Raw genomic sequence first — 22027 nt, 5'->3', positions numbered from 1 at the left:
AAGCAGAGGAGAGGACAGGGAGAGGGGGGAAAGCAGAAGAGAGGACAGGGAGAGGGATGAAAGCAGAGGAGAGGACAGGGAGAGGGGGAAGCAGAGGAGAGGACAGGGAGGGGGGAAGAAAGCAGAGGAGAGGACTGGGAGGGGGGAAGAAAGCAGAGGAAAGGACTGGGAGGGGGGAGCAGAGGAGAGGACTGGGAGGGGGGGGGCACAGGAGAGGACTGGGAGGGGGGAAGCAGAGCAGAGGACTGAGAGGGGGGGAGCAGAGGAGAGGACTGGGAGAGAGGGGAAGAGGAGAGGACTGGGAGGGGGGAGCAGAGGAGAGGACTGGGAGGGGGGGGGAGAGGACAGGACTGGGAGGGGGGAAGCAGAGGAGAGGACTGGGAGGGGGGGCAGAGGTGAGGACTGGGAGGGGGGAAGAAAGCAGAGGAGAGGACTGGGAGGGGGAAGAAAGCAGAGGAGAGGACTGGGAGGGGGGGGGGAAGAGGAGAGGACTGGGAGGGGGGAAGCAGAGGAGAGGACTGGGAGGGGGGAAGCAAAGGAGAGGACTGGGAGGGGGGGAGCAGAGGAGAGGACTGGGAGGGGGGGGGAGCAGAGGAGAGGACTGGGAGGGGGGAAGCAGAGGAGAGGACTGGGAGGGGGGGGAGCAGAGGAGAGGACTGGGAGGGGGTGTGGCAGAGGAGAGGACTGGGAGGGGGGAGCAGAGGAGAGGACTGGGAGGGGGAAGCAGAGGAGAGGACTGGGGGGGGAAGCAGAGGAGAGGACAGGGAGGGGGAGGAAAGCAGAGGAGAGGACTGGGAGGGGGAGGGGGGAAAGCAGAGGAGAGGACAGGGAGGGGGAGGAAAGCAGAGGAGAGGACAGGGAGGGGGAGGAAAGCAGAGGAGAGGACAGGGAGGGGGAGAAGCAGAGGAGAAGACAGGGAGGGGGGAATGCCGAGGACAGGACAGGGAGGGGGAGAAGCAGAGGAGAGGGCAGGGAGGGGGGAGGAAAGCAGAGGAGAGGACAGGGAGAGGGAGGAAAGCAGAGGAGAGGACAGGGAGAGGGAGGAAAGCAGAGGAGAGGACAGGGAGGGGGAGGAAAGCAGAGGAGAGGACAGGGAGGGGGGAATGCCGAGGAGAGGACAGGGAGAGGGAGGAAAGCAGAGGAGAGGACAGGGAGGGGGGAGGAAAGCAGAGGAGAGGACAGGGAGAGGGAGGAAAGCAGAGGAGAGGACAGGGAGAGGGGGGAAGCAGAGGAGAGGACAGGGAGAGGGGGGGGGGAATGCCGAGGAGAGGACAGGGAGAGGGAGGCAAGCAGAGGAGAGGACAGGGAGGGGGAGGAAAGCAGAGGAGATGACAGGGAGGGGGGAATGCCGAGGAGAGGACAGGGAGAGGGGGGAAAGCAGAGGAGAGGACAGGGATGGGGGGAAGCAGAGGACAGGGAGAGGGAGGAAAGCAGAGGAGAGGACATGGAGAGGGAGGAAAGCAGAGGAGAGGACAGGGAGAGGGAGGAAAGCAGATGAGAGGACAGGGAGGGGGAGGAAAGCAGAGGACAGGGAGGGGAGAGGTGGGAAAGCAGAAGAGAGGACAGGGAGAGGGAGGAAAGCAGAGGAGAGGACAGGGAGAGGGTGGAAAGCAGAGGAGAGGACAGGGAGAGGGAGGAAAGCAGAGGAGAGGACAGGGAGAGGGAGGAAAGCAGAGGAGAGGACAGGGAGAGGGAGGAAAGCAGAGGAGAGGACAGGGAGAGGGGGGAAAGCAGAGGAGAGGACAGGGAGAGGGAGGAAAGCAGAGGACAGGGAGGGGAGAGGGGGGAAAGCAGAGGAGAGGACAGGGAGAGGGAGGTAAGCAGAGGAGAGGACAGGGAGGGAATACCGAGGAGAGGACAGGGAGAGGGGGGGAAAGCAGAGGAGAGGACAGGGATGGGGGGAAGCAGAGGACATGGAGAGGGAGGAAAGCAGAGGAGAGGACATGGAGAGGGAGGAAAGCAGAGGAGAGGACAGGGAGAGGGAGGAAAGCAGAGCAGAGGACAGCGAGGGGGGGAATGCCGAGGAGAGGACAGGGAGAGGGAGGAAAGCAGAGGAGAGGACAGGGAGGGGGAGGAAAGCAGAGGAGAGGACAGGGAGGGGGGAATGCCGAGGAGAGGACAGGGAGAGGGAGGAAAGCAGAGGAGAGGACAGGGAGGGGGGAATGCCGAGGAGAGGACATGGAGAGGGAGGAAAGCAGAGGAGAGGACAGGGAGGGGGAATACCGAGGAGAGGACAGGGAGAGGGGGGAAAGCAGAGGAGAGGACAGAGATGGGGGGAAGCAGAGGACATGGAGAGGGAGGAAAGCAGAGGAGAGGACATGGAGAGGGAGGAAAGCAGAGGAGAGGACAGGGAGAGGGAGGAAAGCAGATGAGAGGACAGGGAGGGGGAGGAAAGCAGAGGACAGGGAGGGGAGAGGGGGGAAAGCAGAGGAGAGGACATGGAGAGGGAGGAAAGCAAAGGAGAGGACAGGGAGAGGGAGGAAAGCAGAGGAGAGGACAGGGAGAGGGAGGAAAGCAGAGGAGAGGACAGGGAGAGGGGAAAGCAGAGGAGAGGACAGGGAGAGGGAGGAAAGCAGAGGAGAGGACAGGGAGAGGGAGGAAAGCAGAGGACAGGACAGGGAGGGGGAGGAAAGCAGAGGGGAGGACAGGGAGAGGGAGGAAAGCAGAGGAGAGGACAGGGAGAGGGGGGAAAGCAGAGGAGAGGACAGGGAGAGGGAGGAAAGCAGAGGAGAGGACAGGGAGAGGGAGGAAAGCAGAGGAGAGGACAGGGAGAGGGAGGAAAGCAGAGGAGAGGACAGGGAGAGGGGGGAAAGCAGAGGAGAGGACAGGGAGAGGGAGGAAAGCAGAGGAGATGCAGAGGAAAGGACAGGGAGAGGGAGGAAAGCAGAGGAGAGGACAGGGAGAGGGAGGAAAGCATAGGACAGGACAGGGAGGGGGAGGAAAGCAGAGGGGAGGACAGGGAGAGGGAGGAAAGCAGAGGAGAGGACAGGGAGAGGGGGGAAAGCAGAGGAGAGGACAGGGATTGGGGAAAGCAGAGGACAGGGAGAGGGAGGAAAGCAGAGGAGAGGACAGGGAGAGGGAGGAAAGCAGAGGAGAGGACAGGGAAAGGGAGGAAAGCAGATGGGGACAGGGAGGGGGAGGAAAGCAGAGGACAGGGAGGGGAGAGGGGGGAAAGCACAGGAGAGGACAGGGAGAGGGAGGAAAGCAGAGGAGAGGACAGGGAGAGGGAGGAAAGCAGAGGAGAGGACAGGGAGAGGGAGGAAAGCAGAGGAGAGGACAGGGAGAGGGAGGAAAGCAGAGGAGAGGACAGGTAGAGGGGGGAAAGCAGAGGAGAGGACAGGGAGAGGGAGGAAAGCAGAGGAGAGGACAGGGAGAGGGAGGAAAGCAGAGGAGAGGACAGGGAGGGGGAGGAAAGCAGAGGAGAAGACAGGGAGAGGTGGGAGAGGACTGGGAGGGGGGAAGCAGAGGAGAGGACTGGGAGGGGGGGAGCAGAGGAGATGACTGGGAGAGGGAGCAGAGGAGAGGACTGGGAGGGGGGAAGCAGAGGAGAGGATGGGGGGGAGGGGGAAAGCATAGGAGAGGACGGGGAAGGGGAGGAAAGCAGAGGAGAGGACTGGGAGGGGGAGGCAAGCAGAGGACAGGGAGGGGGGAATGCCGAGGAGAGGACAGGGAGGGGGGAGGAAAGCAGAGGAGAGGACAGGGAGGGGGGGAAGAAAGCAGAGGAGAGGACAGGGAGAGGGGGAAGAAAGCAGAGGAGAGGACAGGGAGGGGGGAAGAAAGCAGAGGAGAGGACAGGGAGAGGGAGGAAAGCAGAGGAGAGGACAGGGAGAGGGAGGAAAGCAGAGGAGAGGACAGGGAGAGGGGGGAAAGCAGAGGAGAGGACAGGGAGGGGGAGGAAAGCAGAGGAGAGGACAGGGAGGGGGGGAAGCAGAGGAGAGGACAGGGAGAGGGAGGAAAGCAGAGGAGAGGACAGGGAGAGGGAGGAAAGCAGAGGAGAGGACAGGGGGGGGGGAAGCAGAGGAGAGGACAGGGAGAGGTGGGAAAGCAGAGGAGAGGACAGGGAGAGGGAGGAAAGCAGAGGAGAGGACAGGGGGGGGGAGCAGAGGAGAGGACAGGGAGAGGTGGGAAAGCAGAGGAGAGGACAGGGAGGGGGAGAAGCAGAGGAGAGGACAGGGAGAGGGGGGGAAGCAGAGGAGAGGACAGGGAGGGGGAGGAAAGCAGAGGAGATCCTTAAATATTAAAAGTCAATAGAGACCTAAAGGTCAAGAGGACTAAAGTCAATAGAGTACTACAGGTCAAGAGGACTAAAGTCAATAGAGACCTAAAGGTCAAGAGGACTAAAGTCAATAGAGACCTAAAGGTCAAGAGGACTAAAGTCAATAGAGTACTACAGGTCAAGAGGACTAAAGTCAATAGAGTATTAAAGGTCAAGAGGACTAAAGTCAATAGAGTACTACAGGTCAAGAGGACTAAAGTCAATAGAGACCTAAAGGTCAAGAGGACTAAAGTCAATAGAGTACTACAGGTCAAGAGGACTAAAGTCAATAGAGACCTAAAGGTCAAGAGGACTAAAGTCAATAGAGTACTACAGGTCAAGAGGACTAAAGTCAATAGAGTACTACAGGTCAAGAGGACTAAAGTCAATAGAGTACTACAGGTCAAGATGACTAAAGTCAATAGAGTACTACAGGTCAAGAGGACTAAAGTCAATAGAGTACTACAGGTCAAGAGGACTAAAGTCAATAGAGTACTACAGGTCAAGAGGACTAAAGTCAATAGAGTACTACAGGTCAAGAGGACTAAAGTCAATAGAGACCTAAAGGTCAAGAGGACTAAAGTCAATAGAGTACTACAGGTCAAGAGGACTAAAGTCAATAGAGTACTACAGGTCAAGAGGACTAAAGTCAATAGAGTACTACAGGTCAAGAGGACTAAAGTCAATAGAGACCTAAAGGTCAAGAGGACTAAAGTCAATAGAGTACTACAGGTCAAGAGGACTAAAGTCAATAGAGTACTACAGGTCAAGAGGACTAAAGTCAATAGAGACCTAAAGGTCAAGAGGACTAAAGTCAATAGAGTACTACAGGTCATGAGGACTAAAGTCAATAGAGTACTACAGGTCAAGAGGACTAAAGTCAATAGAGTACTACAGGTCAAGAGGACTAAAGTCAATAGAGTACTACAGGTCAAGAGGACTAAAGTCAATAGAGTACTACAGGTCAAGAGGACTAAAGTCAATAGAGTACTACAGGTCAAGAGGACTAAAGTCAATAGAGTACTACAGGTCAAGAGGACTAAAGTCAATAGAGTATTAAAGGTCAAGAGGACTAAAGTCAATAGAGTACTACAGGTCAAGATGACTAAAGTCAATAGAGTACTACAGGTCAAGAGGACTAAAGTCAATAGAGTATTAAAGGTCAAGAGGACTAAAGTCAATAGAGTACTACAGGTCAAGAGGACTAAAGTCAATAGAGTACTACAGGTCATGAGGACTAAAGTCAATAGAGTACTACAGGTCAAGAGGACTAAAGTCAATAGAGTACTACAGGTCAAGAGGACTAAAGTCAATAGAGTACTACAGGTCAAGAGGACTAAAGTCAATAGAGACCTAAAGATCAAGAGGACTAAAGTCAATAGAGTATTAAAGGTCAAGAGGACTAAAGTCAATAGAGTACTACAGGTCAAGAGGACTAAAGTCAATAGAGTATTAAAGGTCAAGAGGACTAAAGTCAATAGAGTACTACAGGTCAAGAGGACTAAAGTCAATAGAGTACTACAGGTCAAGAGGACTAAAGTCAATAGAGTATTAAAGGTCAAGAGGACTAAAGTCAATAGAGTACTACAGGTCAAGAGGACTAAAGTCAATAGAGTACTACAGGTCGAGGACTAAAGTCAATAGAGACCTAAAGGTCAAGAGGACTAAAGTCAATAGAGTATTAAAGGTCAAGAGGACTAAAGTCAATAGAGTACTACAGGTCAAGAGGACTAAAGTCAATAGAGTACTACAGGTCAAGAGGACTAAAGTCAATAGAGACCTAAAGGTCAAGAGGAGTAAAGTCAATAGAGACCTAAAGATCAAGAGGACTAAAGTCAATAGAGACCTAAAGGTCAAGAGGACTAAAGTCAATAGAGTACTACAGGTCAAGAGGACTAAAGTCAATAGAGACCTAAAGGTCAAGAGGACTAAAGTCAATAGAGTACTACAGGTCAAGAGGACTAAAGTCAATAGAGTACTACAGGTCAAGAGGACTAAAGTCAATAGAGACCTAAAGGTCAAGAGGACTAAAGTCAATAGAGTACTACAGGTCATGAGGACTAAAGTCAATAGAGTACTACAGGTCAAGAGGACTAAAGTCAATAGAGTACTACAGGTCAAGAGGACTAAAGTCAATAGAGTACTACAGGTCAAGAGGACTAAAGTCAATAGAGTACTACAGGTCAAGAGGACTAAAGTCAATAGAGTACTACAGGTCAAGAGGACTAAAGTCAATAGAGTACTACAGGTCAAGAGGACTAAAGTCAATAGAGTACTACAGGTCAAGAGGACTAAAGTCAATAGAGTACTACAGGTCAAGAGGACTAAAGTCAATAGAGTATTAAAGGTCAAGAGGACTAAAGTCAATAGAGTACTACAGGTCAAGAGGACTAAAGTCAATAGAGTACTACAGGTCGAGGACTAAAGTCAATAGAGACCTAAAGGTCAAGAGGAGTAAAGTCAATAGAGACCTAAAGGTCAAGAGGACTAAAGTCAATAGAGACCTAAAGGTCAAGAGGACTAAAGTCAATAGAGTACTACAGGTCAAGAGGACTAAAGTCAATAGAGTACTACAGGTCAAGAGGACTAAAGTCAATAGAGACCTAAAGATCAAGAGGAGTAAAGTCAATAGAGTACTACAGGTCGAGGACTAAAGTCAATAGAGACCTAAAGGTCAAGAGGAGTAAAGTCAATAGAGACCTAAAGGTCAAGAGGACTAAAGTCAATAGAGACCTAAAGATCAAGAGGACTAAAGTCAATAGAGTACTACAGGTCAAGGGAACTAAAGTCAATAGAGTATTAAAGGTCAAGAGGACTAAAGTCAATAGAGACCTAAAGGTCAAGAGGACTAAAGTCAATAGAGTACTACAGGTCAAGAGGACTAAATTCAATAGAGTACTACAGGTCAAGAGGACTAAAGTCAATAGAGACCTAAAGATCAAGAGGAGTAAAGTCAATAGAGACCTAAAGGTCAAGAGGACTTAAGTCAATAGAGTACTACAGGTCAAGAGGACTAAAGTCAATAGAGTACTACAGGTCAAGAGGACTAAAGTCAATAGAGTACTACAGGTCGAGGACTAAAGTCAATAGAGACCTAAAGGTCAAGAGGAGTAAAGTCAATAGAGACCTAAAGGTCAAGAGGACTAAAGTCAATAGAGACCTAAAGATCAAGAGGACTAAAGTCAATAGAGTACTACAGGTCAAGAGGACTAAAGTCAATAGAGTATTAAAGGTCAAGAGGACTAAAGTCAATAGAGACCTAAAGGTCAAGAGGACTAAAGTCAATAGAGTACTACAGGTCAAGAGGACTAAATTCAATAGAGTACTACAGGTCAAGAGGACTAAAGTCAATAGAGACCTAAAGATCAAGAGGAGTAAAGTCAATAGAGACCTAAAGGTCAAGAGGACTTAAGTCAATAGAGTACTACAGGTCAAGAGGACTAAAGTCAATAGAGACCTAAAGGTCAAGAGGACTAAAGTCAATAGAGTATTAAAGGTCAAGAGGACTATAGTCAATAGAGTACTACAGGTCAAGAGGACTAAAGTCAATAGAGTACTACAGGTCAAGAGGACTAACGTCAATAGAGTACTACAGGTCAAGATGACTAAAGTCAATAGAGTACTACAGGTCATGAGGACTAAAGTCAATAGAGTATTAAAGGTCAAGAGGACTAAAGTCAATAGAGTACTACAGGTCAAGAGGACAAAAGTCAATAGAGTATTAAAGGTCAAGAGGACTAAAGTCAATAGAGACCTAAAGGTCAAGAGGACTAAAGTCAATAGAGTATTAAAGGTCAAGAGGACTAAAGTAAATAGAGTACTACAGGTCAAGAGGACTAAAGTCAATAGAGTACTAAAGGTCAAGAGGACTAAAGTCAATAGAGTACTACAGGTCAAGAGGACTAAAGTCAATAGAGTACTAAAGTCAATAGAGTATTAAAGGTCAAGAGGACTAAAGTCAATAGAGTACTACAGGTCAAGAGGACTAAAGTCAATAGAGTACTACAGGTCATGAGGACTAAAGTCAATAGAGTACTACAGGTCAAGAGGACTAAAGTCAATAGAGTACTACAGGTCAAGAGGACTAAAGTCAATAGAGTACTACAGGTCAAGAGGACTAAAGTCAATAGAGTACTACAGGTCAAGAGGACTAAAGTCAATAGAGTACTACAGGTCAAGAGGACTAAAGTCAATAGAGTACTACAGGTCAAGAGGACTAAAGTCAATAGACTATTAAAGGTCAAGAGGACTAAAGTCAATAGAGTACTACAGGTCGAGGACTAAAGTCAATAGAGACCTAAAGGTCAAGAGGACTAAAGTCAATAGAGACCTAAAGGTCAAGAGGACTAAAGTCAATAGAGTATTAAAGGTCAAGAGGACTAAAGTCAATAGAGACCTAAAGGTCAAGAGGACTAAAGTCAATAGAGTACTACAGGTCAAGAGGACTAAAGTCAATAGAGTACTACAGGTCAAGAGGACTAAAGTCAATAGAGACCTAAAGGTCAAGAGGAGTAAAGTCAATAGAGACCTAAAGATCAAGAGGACTAAAGTCAATAGAGACCTAAAGGTCAAGAGGACTAAAGTCAATAGAGTACTACAGGTCAAGAGGACTAAAGTCAATAGAGACCTAAAGGTCAAGAGGACTAAAGTCAATAGAGTACTACAGGTCAAGAGGACTAAAGTCAATAGAGTACTACAGGTCAAGAGGACTAAAGTCAATAGAGACCTAAAGGTCAAGAGGACTAAAGTCAATAGAGTACTACAGGTCATGAGGACTAAAGTCAATAGAGTACTACAGGTCAAGAGGACTAAAGTCAATAGAGTACTACAGGTCAAGAGGACTAAAGTCAATAGAGTACTACAGGTCAAGAGGACTAAAGTCAATAGAGTACTACAGGTCAAGAGGACTAAAGTCAATAGAGTACTACAGGTCAAGAGGACTAAAGTCAATAGAGTACTACAGGTCAAGAGGACTAAAGTCAATAGAGTACTACAGGTCAAGAGGACTAAAGTCAATAGAGTACTACAGGTCAAGAGGACTAAAGTCAATAGAGTACTAAAGGTCAAGAGGACTAAAGTCAATAGAGACCTAAAGGTCAAGAGGACTAAAGTCAATAGAGTACTACAGGTCAAGAGGACTAAAGTCAATAGAGACCTAAAGGTCAAGAGGAGTAAAGTCAATAGAGACCTAAAGGTCAAGAGGACTAAAGTCAATAGAGTACTAAAGGTCAAGAGGACTAAAGTCAATAGAGACCTAAAGGTCAAGAGGACTAAAGTCAATAGAGTACTACAGGTCAAGAGGACTAAAGTCAATAGAGACTACAGGTCAAGAGGACTAAAGTCAATAGAGTACTAAAGGTCAAGAGGACTAAAGTCAATAGAGACCTAAAGGTCAAGAGGACTAAAGTCAATAGAGACCTAAAGGTCAAGAGGACTAAAGTCAATAGAGTACTACAGGTCAAGAGGACTAAAGTCAATAGAGTACTACAGGTCAAGAGGACTAAAGTCAATAGAGACCTAAACAGGTCAAGAGGACTAAAGTCAATAGAGTACTACAGGTCAAGAGGAGTAAAGTCAATAGAGTACTACAGGTCAAGAGGACTAAAGTCAATAGAGACCTAAAGGTAAGGAGTAAAGTCAATAGAGACCTAAAGGTCAAGAGGACTAAAGTCAATAGAGACCTAAAGATCAAGAGGACTAAAGTCAATAGAGTACTACAGGTCAAGAGGACTAAAGTCAATAGAGTATTAAAGGTCAAGAGGACTAAAGTCAATAGAGACCTAAAGGTCAAGAGGACTAAAGTCAATAGAGTACTACAGGTCAAGAGGACTAAATTCAATAGAGTACTACAGGTCAAGAGGACTAAAGTCAATAGAGACCTAAAGATCAAGAGGAGTAAAGTCAATAGAGACCTAAAGGTCAAGAGGACTTAAGTCAATAGAGTACTACAGGTCAAGAGGACTAAAGTCAATAGAGACCTAAAGGTCAAGAGGACTAAAGTCAATAGAGTATTAAAGGTCAAGAGGACTATAGTCAATAGAGTACTACAGGTCAAGAGGACTAAAGTCAATAGAGTACTACAGGTCAAGAGGACTAACGTCAATAGAGTACTACAGGTCAAGATGACTAAAGTCAATAGAGTACTACAGGTCATGAGGACTAAAGTCAATAGAGTACTACAGGTCAAGAGGACTAAAGTCAATAGAGTACTACAGGTCAAGAGGACTAAAGTCAATAGAGTACTAAAGGTCAAGAGGACTAAAGTCAATAGAGACCTAAAGGTCAAGAGGACTAAAGTCAATAGAGTATTAAAGGTCAAGAGGACTAAAGTCAATAGAGTACTACAGGTCAAGAGGACTAAAGTCAATAGAGTACTAAAGGTCAAGAGGACTAAAGTCAATAGAGTACTACAGGTCAAGAGGACTAAAGTCAATAGAGTACTAAAGTCAATAGAGTCAATAGAGTACTAAAGGTCAAGAGGACTAAAGTCAATAGAGTACTACAGGTCAAGAGGACTAAAGTCAATAGACTAAAGTCAATAGAGTACTACAGGTCAAGAGGACTAAAGTCAATAGAGTATTAAAGGTCAAGAGGACTAAAGTCAATAGAGTACTACAGGTCAAGAGGACTAAAGTCAATAGAGTACTACAGGTCAAGAGGACTAAAGTCAATAGAGTACTACAGGTCAAGAGGACTAAAGTCAATAGAGACCTAAAGGTCAAGAGGAGTCAATAAAGTCAATAGAGACCTAAAGGTCAAGAGGACTAAAGTCAATAGAGTATTAAAGGTCAAGAGGACTAAAGTCAATAGAGACCTAAAGGTCAAGAGGACTAAAGTCAATAGAGTACTACAGGTCAAGAGGACTAAAGTCAATAGAGTACTACAGGTCAAGAGGACTAAAGTCAATAGAGACCTAAAGGTCAAGAGGAGTAAAGTCAATAGAGACCTAAAGTCAAGAGGACTAAAGTCAATAGAGACCTAAAGGTCAAGAGGACTAAAGTCAATAGAGTACTACAGGTCAAGAGGACTAAAGTCAATAGAGACCTAAAGGTCAAGAGGACTAAAGTCAATAGAGTACTACAGGTCAAGAGGACTAAAGTCAATAGAGTACTACAGGTCAAGAGGACTAAAGTCAATAGAGACCTAAAGGTCAAGAGGACTAAAGTCAATAGAGTACTACAGGTCAGAGGACTAAAGTCAATAGAGTACTACAGGTCAAGAGGACTAAAGTCAATAGAGTACTACAGGTCATGAGGACTAAAGTCAATAGAGTACTACAGGTCAAGAGGACTAAAGTCAATAGAGTACTACAGGTCAAGAGGACTAAAGTCAATAGAGTACTACAGGTCAAGAGGACTAAAGTCAATAGAGTACTACAGGTCAAGAGGACTAAAGTCAATAGAGTACTACAGGTCAAGAGGACTAAAGTCAATAGAGTACTACAGGTCAAGAGGACTAAAGTCAATAGAGTAGTAAAGGTCAAGAGGACTAAAGTCAATAGAGTACTACAGGTCAAGAGGACTAAAGTCAATAGAGTACTACAGGTCGAGGACTAAAGTCAATAGAGACCTAAAGGTCAAGAGGAGTAAAGTCAATAGAGACCTAAAGATCAAGAGGACTAAAGTCAATAGAGTATTAAAGGTCAAGAGGACTAAAGTCAATAGAGACCTAAAGGTCAAGAGGAGTAAAGTCAATAGAGACCTAAAGATCAAGAGGACTAAAGTCAATAGAGTATTAAAGGTCAAGAGGACTAAAGTCAATAGAGACCTAAAGGTCAAGAGGACTAAAGTCAATAGAGTACTACAGGTCAAGAGGACTAAAGTCAATAGAGTACTACAGGTCAAGAGGACTAAAGTCAATAGAGACCTAAAGGTCAAGACGAGTAAAGTCAATAGAGACCTAAAGATCAAGAGGACTAAAGTCAATAGAGACCTAAAGGTCAAGAGGACTAAAGTCAATAGAGTACTACAGGTCAAGAGGACTAAAGTCAATAGAGTACTACAGGTCAAGAGGACTAAAGTCAATAGAGACCTAAAGATCAAGAGGAGTAAAGTCAATAGAGTACTACAGGTCGAGGACTAAAGTCAATAGACACCTAAAGGTCAAGAGGAGTAAAGTCAATAGAGACCTAAAGGTCAAGAGGACTAAAGTCAATAGAGACCTAAAGATCAAGAGGACTAAAGTCAATAGAGTACTACAGGTCAAGAGGACTAAAGTCAATAGAGTATTAAAGGTCAAGAGGACTAAAGTCAATAGAGACCTAAAGGTCAAGAGGACTAAAGTCAATAGAGTACTACAGGTCAAGAGGACTAAAGTCAATAGAGTACTACAGGTCAAGAGGACTAAAGTCAATAGAGTACTAAAGTCAATAGAGTATTAAAGGTCAAGAGGACTAAAGTCAATAGAGTATTAAAGGTCAAGAGGACTAAAGTCAATAGAGTACTACAGGTCAAGAGGACTAAAGTCAATAGAGTACTAAAGGTCAAGAGGACTAAAGTCAATAGAGTACTACAGGTCAAGAGGACTAAAGTCAATAGAGTACTAAAGTCAATAGAGTATTAAAGGTCAAGAGGACTAAAGTCAATAGAGTATTAAAGGTCAAGAGGACTAAAGTCAATAGAGTACTACAGGTCAAGAGGACTAAAGTCAATAGAGTACTACAGGTCAAGAGGACTAAAGTCAATAGAGTATTAAAGGTCAAGAGGACTAAAGTCAATAGAGACCTAAAGGTCAAGAGGACTAAAGTCAATAGAGTATTAAAGGTCAAGAGGACTAAAGTCAATAGAGACCTAAAGGTCAAGAGGACTAAAGTCAATAGAGTATTAAAGGTCAAGAGGACTAAAGTCAATAGAGTACTACAGGTCATGAGGACTAAAGGCAATAGAGTATTAAAGGTCAAGAGGACTAAAGTCAATAGAGACCTAAAGGTCAAGAGGACTAAAGTCAATAGAGTACTACAGGTCAAGAGGACTAAAGTCAATAGAGACCTAAAGGTCAATGGAAATAGTGTTTTTTCTGTAATAGGGGATTAATGATCAGTGGGTCAGGAAATTCAGGAATTGGAGGAATTTCAGACTCATACCTGCATGGCAAGTTCTCATTGGTCCAAATTGTTTATATATTGAACCTGAAATAGGACACTTGTTATTTGGTCATTGGCCCAGTTTTATTGCAAGGAATTCTAATTGGTCAACCACAGGCTAGGGTTGGGTTATAAAACTACATCCTGCCCTTTGTTCAGGAAAGAATCACAGGAGAGAATCACTGAAGAGAATCACTGAAGAGAATCACTGAGGACAGGGGAGAATGAACATCTACCTTTCAGCATTACATCTCCTCTTTGAATAAACCTATTTTTCTACCCCTGATTTACTTTGTGGTATGTGTTATTGAAGAGAAATGTCAACTGCTAACAACCTCCTGAACCTTCCACTTCTCTCTGTCTCCTCTCAGTCTCCTCTCAGTCTCTTCTCAGTCTCTTCTACACTCAGTCTCCGCATCGGAATATCACAGGAGAGACAGTAGTGGGCTGGGGAGTGGAGGGGGTAGTGGCGTGCGCTGGGGAGTGGAGAGGATAGTGCAGGGTGGTGGCGTGCGCTGGGGAGTGGAGGGTATAGTGCAGGGTAGTGGCGTGCGCTGGGGAGTGGAGAGGATAGTGCAAGGTGGTGGCGTGCGCTGGGGAGTGGAGGGTATAGTGCAGGGTGGTGGCGTGCACTGGGGCGTGGAAGGGGTAGTGCAGGGTGGTGGCGTGCACTGGGGAGTGGAGGGTATAGTGCAGGGTGGTGGCGTGCGCTGGGGCGTGGAGGGGATAGTGCAGGGTGGTGGCGTGCGCTGGGGAGTGGAGGGTATAGTGCAGGGTGGTGGCGTGCGCTGGGGCGTGGAGGGGGTAGTGCAGGGTGGTGGCGTGCGCTGGGGAGTGGAGGGTATAGTGCAGGGTGGTGGCGTGCGCTGGGGCGTGGAGGGTATAGTGCAGGGTGGTGGCGTGCGCTGGGGCGTGGAGAGGATAGTGCAGGGTGGTGGCGTGCGCTGGGGCGTGGAGGGGGTAGTGCAGGGTGGTGGCGTGCGCTGGGGAGTGGAGGGTATAGTGCAGGGTGGTGGCGTGCGCTGGGGCGTGGAGGGTATAGTGCAGGGTGGTGGCGTGCGCTGGGGCGTGGAGGGTATAGTGCAGGGTGGTGGCGTGCGCTGGGGCGTGGAGAGGATAGTGCAGGGTGGTGGCGTGCGCTGGGGAGTGGAGGGGATAGTGCAGGGTGGTGGCGTGCGCTGGGGAGTGGAGGGTATAGTGCAGGGTGGTGGCGTGCGCTGGGGCGTGGAGAGGATAGTGCAGGGTGGTGGCGTGCGCTGGGGAGTGGAGGGGATAGTGCAGGGTGGTGGCGTGCACTGGGGCGTGGAGAGGATAGTGCAGGGTGGTGGCGTGCGCTGGGGAGTGGAGGGTATAGTGCAGGGTGGTGGCGTGCGCTGGGGAGTGGAGGGTATAGTGCAGGGTGGTGGCGTGCGCTGGGGAGTGGAGGGTATAGTGCAGGGTGGTGGCGTGCGCTGGGGCGTGGAGGGGATAGTGCAGGGTGGTGGCGTGCGCTGGGGAGTGGAGGGTATAGTGCAGGGTGGTGGCGTGCGCTGGGGAGTGGAGGGTATAGTGCAGGGTGGTGGCGTGCGCTGGGGCGTGGAGAGGATAGTGCAGGGTGGTGGCGTGCGCTGGGGCGTGGAGGGGATAGTGCAGGGTGGTGGCGTGCGCTGGGGCGTGGAGAGGATAGTGCAGGGTGGTGGCGTGCGCTGGGGAGTGGAGAGGATAGTGCAGGGTGGTGGCGTGCGCTGGGGAGTGGAAGGGGATAGTGCAGGGTGGTGGCGTGCACTGGGGCGTGGAAGGGGTAGTGCAGGGTGGTGGCGTGCGCTGGGGAGTGGAAGGGGTAGTGCAAGGTGGTGGCGTGCACTGGGGCGTGGAGGGGGTAGTGCAGGGTGGTGGCGTGCGCTGGGGAGTGGAGAGGATAGTGCAGGGTGGTGGCGTGCGCTGGGGAGTGGAGAGGATAGTGCAGGGTGGTGGCGTGCGCTGGGGAGTGGAGGGGGTAGTGGCGTGCGCTGGGGAGTGGAGAGGATAGTGCAGGGTGGTGGCGTGCGCTGGGGAGTGGAGGGGGTAGTGGCGTGCGCTGGGGAGTGGAGGGGGTAGTGCAGGGGGGTGGCGTGCGCTGGGGAGTGGAGGGGGTAGTGCAGGGTGGTGGCGTGCGCTGGGGCGTGGAGGGGGTAGTGCAGGGTGGTGGCGTGCGCTGGGGCGTGGAGAGGATAGTGCAGGGTGGTGGCGTGCGCTGGGGAGTGGAGGGTATAGTGCAGGGTGGTGGCGTGCGCTGGGGAGTGGAGGGTATAGTGCAGGGTGGTGGCGTGCGCTGGGGAGTGGAGGGTATAGTGCAGGGTGGTGGCGTGCGCTGGGGCGTGGAGAGGATAGTGCAGGGTGGTGGCGTGCGCTGGGGCGTGGAGGGGATAGTGCAGGGTGGTGGCGTGCGCTGGGGCGTGGAGAGGATAGTGCAGGGTGGTGGCGTGCGCTGGGGAGTGGAGAGGATAGTGCAGGGTGGTGGCGTGCGCTGGGGAGTGGAAGGGGATAGTGCAGGGTGGTGGCGTGCACTGGGGCGTGGAAGGGGTAGTGCAGGGTGGTGGCGTGCGCTGGGGAGTGGAAGGGGTAGTGCACGGTGGTGGCGTGCGCTGGGGCGTGGAGGGGGTAGTGCAGGGTGGTGGCGTGCGCTGGGGAGTGGAGAGGATAGTGCAGGGTGGTGGCGTGCGCTGGGGAGTGGAGAGGCTAGTGCAGGGTGGTGGCGTGCGCTGGGGAGTGGAGGGGGTAGTGGCGTGCGCTGGGGAGTGGAGAGGATAGTGCAGGGTGGTGGCGTGCGCTGGGGAGTGGAGGGGGTAGTGGCGTGCGCTGGGGAGTGGAGGGGGTAGTGCAGGGTGGTGGCGTGCGCTGGGGAGTGGAGGGGGTAGTGCAGGGTGGTGGCGTGCGCTGGGGCGTGGAGGGGGTAGTGCAGGGTGGTGGCGTGCGCTGGGGAGTGGAGGGGGTAGTGCAGGGTGGTGGCGTGCGCTGGGGCGTGGAGGGGGTAGTGCAGGGTGGTGGCGTGCGCCGGGGGGAATCTGGGGGTAGTACAGGGTGTTAGTGGGAAGCTAGGGGTAGTGCAGGGTGGTGGGGGGAAGCTGGGGGTAGGGCAGGGTGGTGGGGGGAAGCTGGGGGGAAGCTGGGGGTATTGCAGGGTGTTGGCGTGCGCTGGGGGAAGCTGGGGGTAGAGCAGGGTGTTGGCGTGCACTGGGGGAAGCTGGGGGTAGTGCAGTGCGCTGAGGGGAAGCTGGGGGTAGTGTAGTGCACTGGGGGGAAGCTTGGGGTAGTGCAGGGCGCTGGGGGGAAGATTGGGGTAGTGCAGGGCGCTGGGGGGAAGATGGGGGTAGTGCAGTGCACTGGGGGGAAGCTGGGGGTAGTGCAGTGCACTGGGGGGAAGCTGGGGGTCGTGCAGTACACTGGGGGGAAGCTGGGGGTAGTGGAGTGCACTGGGGGGAAGCTGGGGGTAGTGCAGTGTATTGAGGGTAGTGCAGGCAGTGCAGGGCGCTGGGGGGAAGCTGGGGGTAGTGCAGTGCACTGGGGGGAAGCTGTGGGTAATGCAGGGCACTGGGGGGAAGCTGTGGGTAGTGCAGTGCACTGGGGGGAAGCTGGGGGTAGTGCAGGGTGGTGGGGGGAAGCTGGGGGTAGTGCAGTGTATTGAGGGTAGTGCAATGTACTGGGGGTAGTGCAGGGTGGTGGGGGGAATCTGGGGGTAGTGAGGGACAATATATTCCACTTAGCAGGCACTTTCAGTTCATTGAATCCTAACATTTTTTAGTTTGTATGTGATGTGATCCCTGTGGGAGTTGAACCCACAACCTTGGTGTTGCAAGCGCCACACACTTACCAACTGAGCTAAACAGAAACAGGATGAGATGGGGGGGAAGGAGAGAAGGAGGGAGGATGAGAAGAGTAGCTGTTGGATCAGCCTCCTCCATTAAGCAGGTCACATATGAAATATGAAATATTCAGACATGAATCATAACTCAACAATGGAAGGGTTTATCCCCAAGGCTCACTGTGGGCTGCTAGCTAGATAAGGCTGTGGCCTATTTATGTCACTCTCCTCTTACATATACACACACAGCCACACAAATACACAGTACACAGCCCCACAAATACACAGTACACAGCCCCACACAGCCACACAAATACACAGTACACAACCACACAAATACACAGTACACAGCCACACAAATACACAGTACACAGCCCCACAAATACACAGTACACAGCCACACAAATACACAGTACACAGCCACACACAGCCACACAAATACACAGTACACAGCCCCACAAATACACAGTACACAGCCCCACAAATACACAGTACACAGCCACACAAATACACAGTACACAGCCACACAAATACACAGTACACAACCACACACAGCAAGTCAATGCGTGTGGGTGTTTGTGAGCTGGTTCAGACCCTGCGTTGTGTCCCACCATATCTGCCACACAGCTGAAGCTGTCATCTACACATGCTGTACCTCTACATTGACCAGGCTGATGGAGAAAGTGAAACCTAGGACACACACACACTCTGTCCGCTTGTACCCCCAGCCAAACTCTTTCCTGTCAAAGCACAGACAGGTCAGCTACATTTTCAGTTGGCAGACACACACACGCCAGTCATTTGTTGAATGACTGAAACGCTGCCCTCTCATATGCTGTTGCCAGGGGTGAGGAACCGAGCCCCCTGGGGGGTCTGAATATCTGCCATGAGCCAATCAGAGTAGCTATAGGAGATGGGCGCGACAGGAGGGGCAGAGGACCTGTCTCAAAATACCCACAATACCCCTGGCTGGCCACCTCTCCTGGTCTCCACACATCCCCCCCATCACCCTAACCCCCCCGCTCACTCACACACCCACACACCCACAGACAGACAGACAGACAGACAGACAGACAGACAGACAGACAGACAGACAGACAGACAGACAGATTAGAGAGGATACATAAAGAAAGGATTAAACACCTCCACCTGAGAGACTCATCTATCCCCCTACTAACCCAATGACAGAGTGTGTGTGTGTGTGTGTGTGTGTGTGTGTGTGTGTGTGTGTGTGTGTGTGTGTGTGTGTGTGTGTGTGTGTGTGTGTGTGTGTGTCTGAGTAGCAGTGTGTGATCAGTCTGAGTTAGAGAACGGGAGTGTGACAGAGTTATAAATAGACACAATGTGACTGCTAGTCTGGCTGTGAACTCCTTGAGTGTGTGTGTGTTCTCATTAAAACGTTCCTATCATGTACACTGTTGGACCCCTGCCTGTCTGGCTACCTGCCCATCTATCTGGCTGAGAATCTGTACTTCAGAAGACCACCGGCTCTACTCAAGGTCTAATGTAACGTGTGTGAGGGGCAGAGGTTACTGTGGTCTCAGCGCATGCGCGTGGGGGTGTGTGTGTGTTTGTGTACCTGTCTAGCCACTCTCCTGGCCTCCCAGTAAGGTTTGGAGTCTTCTACAGCTCTGCCGATCCTCTTCACCTGCTCATCCAGCTTCACTGTGGCTTCTACCAGCACCGCACGGAACCTCTGGCGACAGTCCTACACACACACACACACACACACACACACACACACACACACACACACACACACACACACACACACACACACACACACACACACACACACACACACACACACACACAAACACACACACAAACACACACACAGCAGTTAGTAAAGTACCAATAAATCTCCATATTCAAAGACCTTCCCTCAGGGATCCTATACTGAATGTATGACATCTTGTCCTGTTCTATTCTATTGTCACTACTGCATGTTAGCTCCACAGACAGGGGGTGCTCATTTGTACACAGAGAGTGTATATATAACACTGTATCAGTGTCTCTGTGTTGTGCTGTTATGGAAAGTGTTTTCGTTCCCCTCCTCTCCTCCTCACTTCTCCTCCTTTCCTCCTCTTCTCCATCCCAAATCAGAGAACTGAGATAGTCAGGCTTTGTGCTTTCCTCAAAAGAGCTGTGTCAACTAACTCAATAAAACACTAACCCACTTAACCTAGCACACACAAACCACCAGCCTGCAGACAGGAACATTACCACTATGCTGTTATATATTGTCTAAAATGGTCTAATGTCTAAAATTAGGGGCTGAGAAATGTGTCTATCTCCCTGTCAAAGAGGTGTGTGTGTGTGTGTGTGTGTGTGTGTGTGTGTGTGTGTGTGTGTGTGTGTGTGTGTGTGTGTGTGTGTGTGTGTGTGTGTGAAGGCGTGTGTGAAGGCGTGTGTGTGTTTAGCACCAGCTTTGCGAATCAGATTTAGGTGCTGTAACACCTGCATCCTGTCGTCATATGAGAAAGGTAGGAGGTTACAAAGAGAGGGGTAGAGATGGATGGGGAAGAAGAGAGTGGGGAGGAGGGGGACTAGAGGGGAAACTAGCTTCCTGTGACCTCGTCACACTTCTGTGATTGTTTCTGTGGTGATGGAGGTATGATGCAAAGGTTTCTGGGACATCCACTGAGAGATGTTTAAAATAAACATGTTATTATTTGTGGCACTGGAAAAGAACATGAACTAAAACAGTGGTCCATAAAGTTTCAAGCCTCCTGATACTGTGACCCACCACGCCTAACAGCATTACAAATGTATTTCTAATAGCTGATGGCCAGAGAGAGAGAGAGAGAGAGAGAGAGAGAGAGAGAGAGAGAGAGAGAGAGTCGTCCCAGGGTTTAATGGTCAGCGAGAGAGGCCACTCAGGCTTGTCTACCCTACAGGGTCTTTAGACGGGGTCAAGCCAGTCAACCCTACAGGTTCTCTAGAGGGGGTCAGAGTCACCTTTGTTTATAACGTAAACAACTTGACATACCTAACATACCTCGCCTTCAGACATTCTCTTTCGATGGACTAGATTCCTAGAGATATACAACACACTGTGTGTATAACACATGCCTTACATGTGGATGTGGATAATATATGTGTACTCTTCCTGAAACACAAAGAATATGCTGACATTTCCACTAAGTACTCAACGTTTTAGTAAACTCGCTCTCTTCTTCCTCTCTCACTCACTCTCGCTCCCATTCTCACTCCTGTTCTCTCTCTCCCTCTCCCCATTTCCCTATTTTTCTCCCCCCCCCCTCTCTCTCTCTCTGTCTCTCCCCCTATCTCTCTCTCTCTCCCTCTGTTGTTGTTTTAACCTCTCTGGGCTCAAAGGAAAGAGTTTGGAAGAGATCGTATTTCTAATGAAAACCAGAAAACAAAAGGAGATGGTTTAGGACAAAATGAAGAAGTCAGTCTTGGAACACACTGCTAAAGAGTCAAAAACAGGACAGAGTTGTGTCCCTCCAAACCAGGAACAAGCTCCTCTTCTATCCAAAAACAACCTCAATTTAGCATTATAGAAACTTGAAATTGTGTGTTTATATCCGGAGTAGGGGGTAGGGGATAGGGAGTAGAGAATAGGGATGAATAGGGAGTAGGGAGGGGCAGTAGGAAATGTGCTGTGTGAGATTTTTTCTGACCAGAAATTCCATCCAGGAAAACTGTGACAAGCATCACACAGGGACCGCGTCCCCTACAGATGTAGGATCTTAATTTGAGCCAGTTTGCTACAACAGGAAAATAATCCTGCAGCAGTAGGAAATGTGAATGATTATCTGGATTATAATTGATGGACATTTTTGTAGGGGTTGATTCAGTTTTCGTAAGGGAAAATCAAGTCTGAAATGTCAAAGTGGAGATTACAAACTTTAGAAGCCTTTTAAAATCCCAAATACACTACAAGTTTACATTTTCCTGCATTCCTGGCCTACCTCCAGCTCTGTCTCCCAGCGGTTGATGTCATCTGTAGACTGGTTCAACTTCTCCAACTCCCCCTGTTTACACACAACACACAGGAGACAGGGAGGAGGGAAGGAGGAGAGAGGAGGATATAGGGTGGAAAGAGAATGCAGAGATTGGTAAGAGAAAGGATGGAGTGTGTAAATAGAGAGAAGAAGGAGAATGGAATGAGGAGAATAGAATTGGAGGGAAAGCAAAAAAGATGGAGGTATGAAAAGAAAAGCAGGGGAGTGTTAATTCAAATATGTCATGATCTCAGCCAGGCCCTAACACATCTGGAGATGGTTAAACGTTGAACGTGTGTGTGTGTGTGTGTGTGTGTGTGTGTGTGTGTGTGTGTGTGTTGCCTCTAGATAACCTTCACTTCTCTTTACCACCTCATGTCCCATTGTCATTCCGACATGCATAATAACGTAATAACATCATCATATCTATCTTGCTACAATAATAACAGCTAGGCTAATCACTGTACCTGGATCCTGGGGTCCAACTCTTCCTCCTCGTGAGATTCACACTTTTCCTCTGATCTGTTTCCATTTTCCAACTTCTCCATATTTATTTATTTTTGGGGGGGGGGGTTCTTTGAACCAGGGTGCTATACAAAATGCGACCCCCGCCGAGATGAGACTTCAGCGGCTAGTTTAGTTCAGGCGGTCCGTTGCCTCTGACTACACCCGTAGAAGACTCAACAGTATGATAGAATCCACAGCAAGCTTGCAAATACACGAATATACTGCAGTTAGATAGAGAATGGGAGATGCAGGAAAGCGTGTCTGTCTGTAGCTCATCATTGAAATGAATCCCACAGACACAACAGTCGGTTCTGCTGAAAGCGACTCACCCCGACAGATACTGACCGTGTGAGTGAGTTAGAGGGTTTCCACTAGTTACCAAAGCCAAAAAG

At 49.3% G+C, this 22027-nt stretch overlaps 1 protein-coding gene across 2 annotated transcripts in view; it reads right to left on the bottom strand.

The window, feature by feature from the left end:
• The window catches only part of LOC139373666 (SH3 domain-binding protein 5-like), a 38880-nt gene extending 16905 nt beyond the window's left edge, over positions 1-21975 (bottom strand). The window contains exons 1-3 of one of the 2 annotated variants that reach the window (XM_071114486.1): positions 21596-21975; positions 21096-21158; positions 18737-18865 (exon numbers count right to left, since the gene is read on the bottom strand). In XM_071114486.1, coding sequence (XP_070970587.1) covers positions 18737-18865; positions 21096-21158; positions 21596-21676 — 273 coding nt within the window. In that variant the 5' untranslated portion in view covers positions 21677-21975. The remainder of the gene's footprint in view (positions 1-18736; positions 18866-21095; positions 21159-21595) is intronic. The other variant, XM_071114487.1, reaches the window with a different exon arrangement.
• Positions 21976-22027: the final 52 nt, after the last annotated feature.

Source organism: Oncorhynchus clarkii, chromosome 18 (assembly GCF_045791955.1).
Source record: "Oncorhynchus clarkii lewisi isolate Uvic-CL-2024 chromosome 18, UVic_Ocla_1.0, whole genome shotgun sequence".
Lineage (NCBI taxonomy): Eukaryota > Metazoa > Chordata > Actinopteri > Salmoniformes > Salmonidae > Oncorhynchus > Oncorhynchus clarkii.
Note: the sequence above shows the minus strand (reverse complement) of the source record. Positions and strands in the feature narration are given on the sequence as shown.